Here is a 4,076-nt window from a genome sequence, read left to right as displayed (position 1 = left end):
CATCGATAACATAACAGGTGAAATTGTTTGATGATACAACATTATATAAACACTGTATTGAATAGTAAACAAAAATAAAACTACAGATTGTGACTACAAATCTATGTGTAAGTATATAAAAATTTGGGAATTGGGACAATATTGAAGATACCCTAAACACACCCTTAAGATCCCCCAACCCTTGATATTTTCTTCCCATGACCGTTAATAAAGCAGCTGCAGATTTGGTCAGGTGAGGCCCGTCCCATTGGGTCCCGCCGATATAAAACCCACGTAGGGCCCCACACTATTACCTTCCTAAGCATCCGAAAATCTGAATCCGATCCATCAGACTCAACAAATTTATTTACTAAAAAATTTAACACACGCACACAACAATATGACACAACACAACGCAGCGTTTTGTGGCCCCACCAGCACACAGATTCTCAATGGTCACGATGCCACCTTAGTCTTAAGTGGGCGCGTGGACCCACACCAGCCACTGATAAAAAATTTGAACCACCTGGCCCCACCCTAGTGCTTTGCCAGTGCGGAGCACCCGGATGAGCCCCCATGGTTCCCACAATGCGGTGGCGTTTCCCACTTTCAGACCCAAACTCAAAAAGGAGAGAGAGAGAGAGAGAGAGAGAGAGAGAGAGGTAGGAGGGCAATTGCGTAATTTAAAAAATTACTCACTGTATTTAAAATTATATAAGGTTCCAAATTATACAACAAAAAGAATCTATCTTGTGGGTAACCAACAAGTAACAACATTTTTAGTGTACAGAAAGACAGCCAACATTCCCTTTTACATTACCATCCATATGTTTAAAAAAAGAAAATTTGAAATTTTTAAAAATAAAAAAAAACTAAAGATGAAGGGGGCAAAATCGTACTTCCGACAGACAAACGCCATAAACAACAGTGTGGTTGTCAACAGTACGATCAACGGTTAGGATTGGCTCTACCGAAATCCACCAGCTTCCTCGACCGGTTCTTGCAAAACGCCGCCGCAACCCGAATCTCGCCGGCAAACTCCGGCGGCAACCCCTTCTGGCCCCAGTTCCGGTTCGGGCTGGCCCGAACTAGCGGGCTCAGGCAAAACGCCAGACCCGAGACGTTGTTCTTCCCCTGGCCAACACGTGTCCTCCGAGTCGACGATGGAGCCAGCGCCGGTGTCCGCTTCCACTCCGGGGTCGCCCCCGAAGAGTCCCCGCTGCCTGACCGCGATCGCTCGCAGTCCTCGAAGGGATCGGGCGTTATATCAGGCGACAACCCGCGAGGTCTCTGCCCGCCGGTGTTGTTGGACTCGTCGGCGTAGAGCTGCTTCGATCGATTCCGTCGTTTTCCGGAGAAGATCGCCGAGAACCACGACGGCGACGAAGCCGAGGAGGACGACGTGGGCTGAACCGTCGAAGAACTAGGATCCGACCAAAACTTATCGGATCTGGACCGGAAAAGGCTCGAGAAGAGCGAGAACTTGGTCTTGGTCTTCCTGCACGACCCTTCAATGGTGGTGCTGGTGGCGCTGTTGTAGGTGGGGCCCACCTGGGGCGTACTGTAGAATCGAATACGGTGCTGTTGTTGCTGGTTTTGATGATCTGGACGGTGGTTGTGGTGCCACGTGGAGTCGTCCGATTTTCTTCGAGAAACGTAGGGGGAGACGGAGCGAGGGAAGATGAGAGGCGGGGGGTTCGGGTCGGACTTGCGCTTCGGTTCATCGGGCGGCACGGAGGTCCGGGAGTGGGGCCGAGAAAGCTGGGCCTGGGCCTTGGTTTGGGCCTCGATGAGGGCGGTGAGGCGTTCCCGGAGGCAGGAGGAGCAGACACCGACGGCGCTGGTGAGGTCGCAAAGGTGCTTCTTGCACCTCATCTAAAACATTTACTATCCGAACCCACAATTCAATTTGAACGTGAAATGCTTGTGCAAGTGGGTCTAAGGAGAAATTTAAGGCTTTGTGGGCATTTTTGAGGAAATAGGGTGTTTCTTTTTCTGGGTATGAAATTGAAAGAGATCTTCTCCTGAATCCCTATGGGAAATGATGAGGAACCCAAAGGGCTTCTTCACTGGCCGAAAGGGGGGGCTTTGTCTTCTTCTTGGCTTTGGTTTTGTATTTGAGAAGGAATGGGAGAGTGGGTGGGAGTTTTTATGTATGTATTTGTGTGTGTGTGTGTGGGTGTGTGCTTGTGTGAAGTGTGCAATGGGGTATGCTATTTGGTATCTTTATTAAATTTAGAGAGAAAAAGTTTGAGAGAGAGAGAGAGAGAGAGAGAGAGGGAGAGAGAGTCAAAGTTGAAGTATAAGAAAAACATGTGCTAGGTTGGATTGGGTTTAGGGTCATAATTCATTTACTTGGCTCAAAACCTTGAGAGAAGATGTTCATGGATGATGCATGTAACAGCTTGTTGTTTATCCAATTACCAAATTAATTTGGAAGGTTGGCTATACTTGTAAGACAACACAACTCCTAATCACAATTACCAAAAACATGATTTCTTCACTTATCGGGTAATTAATTGACTAATTACCAGTCAACGCTGAGTATGGATTTTACATACATCAATAGTTGGCAATCATTAATACACGGTAGTAAATTTAAATTGTTAATTTTTGGATATCTTCTATTTGACTTTCTAATGTACAGCGCAAACACTGTCTTTAATCTTCAATCATTAGGTGAGGGAAAATCTGGTTTTGAGTCTTGACATATATTATCCTATCTTGTAGTTGGGATTTTGCTTGTAATTATGGGTTGGGTTTAAGATTTACCACCTTAGAGGAGATGTTAATGCACCACTAATTATAGGCGCGTGGTTGAGCATAACTTTGCTTGGGAATTGGATGGAGCAAATTAAATCTCCTGCCTTGTGGGGGCAAAGCCAAAGCATATGGGCTTTTTGGAAGGATTTCAATATCCATTTGTTTTTTTATTGCTAAACAATATTTAAATTGATATTGGGTTTCATCACTATTTATATTTTATTTGGTATTTACGGTTATTATTGGAATAAAAATTTATTTCTTCCAATCGGAAAAGTATTCATCCAATATTATAGGATCTAAACCAGTCTTATCATTATTGGATTAAAATCTGGAGAATATTATTGTATCATAGAATAGTATACAAAAACAAACGGCGCAGTGTGGAATTCTGTGTGTTTTTTTTCTTGTTTCTAGTTATTTTTTCATTTTTCATGGAAATTAGGTTTTTCATGGAAAGCAAAAAAATGGAAGAAACTAATTTGGGAATTTGGTTCGCACATGGGGTGACACACTGTGGAAAAAGTGATTCAAACTCTTCCTTTTCCATCTAAGTGCACCTAGGTTTGATTCACGTTACAGGTAGGAGACAATCTTGAGGTAACCTAATATGATACTCCCCCCTTCCCCTTCTTAGAGAATAATGAAAAGAGAAAAAACGGATTTTGGTTTATAAAAACAAGAGTTACCAAAAATTCTTCTCTTTATACTCCTATCAGTGTCATATGGTACAACACAAACCTATGAAAATAGCATGTCCTGAAAATAATGTTTTTATTTTCTCATTCATTCATTCTTTTCTTATCTAATTATAGAACTAATGAGCCATATTGAGAAAGGGATTTGGTGATGAAGAAAAGAAAAAAGAAAAAGGAAATTAAAGGTGAGATGCCACTTATCTTTTGATTGGGAATTTTGAATGAGAGGGAAGAAGTTTAGTTTAGAGGGGGAATGTATCCCTTTACTCCACTTTCTTTTTTTTGTTCAAGACTGAACAAATTTGAAATGAAAGATACATATTCTGGCGAATGTTAGTGTTTTACCTAGACTACCTTTATCTGAAATTTTAAAACTGAATTGTTATATACATTACAAAGGTCGAGTGTCTGTAAAGATCATTCGATTTAGTGACCTTTGTCTTTATTTTGTAAAAGAATATTTCAAGTTCATATCTCACTATATTTCGATGGAAGGATGACGCTATTTATAATGTAATTCAAAATTTATATATATGTTAAAGCTCAAATCGTCTCCTAAAATTATAATTTTCCAACAGAAAAAAAAAAAAAAAAAAAAAGAAAAAGTTGTATCGTTTAGACCCAGAAATCCCTATT

General features: G+C 41.4%; 1 protein-coding gene across 1 annotated transcript; it reads right to left on the bottom strand.

Moving 5' to 3' along the window:
• On the bottom strand, positions 659–2,393 carry LOC18785113. The gene has a single exon (XM_007219295.2). The coding sequence runs from the start codon at positions 1,852–1,854 to the stop codon at positions 928–930; it is 927 nt and encodes a 308-aa protein (XP_007219357.1). The 5' UTR covers positions 1,855–2,393; the 3' UTR covers positions 659–927.

This window comes from Prunus persica, chromosome G2 (assembly GCF_000346465.2).
Source record: "Prunus persica cultivar Lovell chromosome G2, Prunus_persica_NCBIv2, whole genome shotgun sequence".
Taxonomy (NCBI): domain Eukaryota; kingdom Viridiplantae; phylum Streptophyta; class Magnoliopsida; order Rosales; family Rosaceae; genus Prunus; species Prunus persica.
Note: the sequence above shows the minus strand (reverse complement) of the source record. Positions and strands in the feature narration are given on the sequence as shown.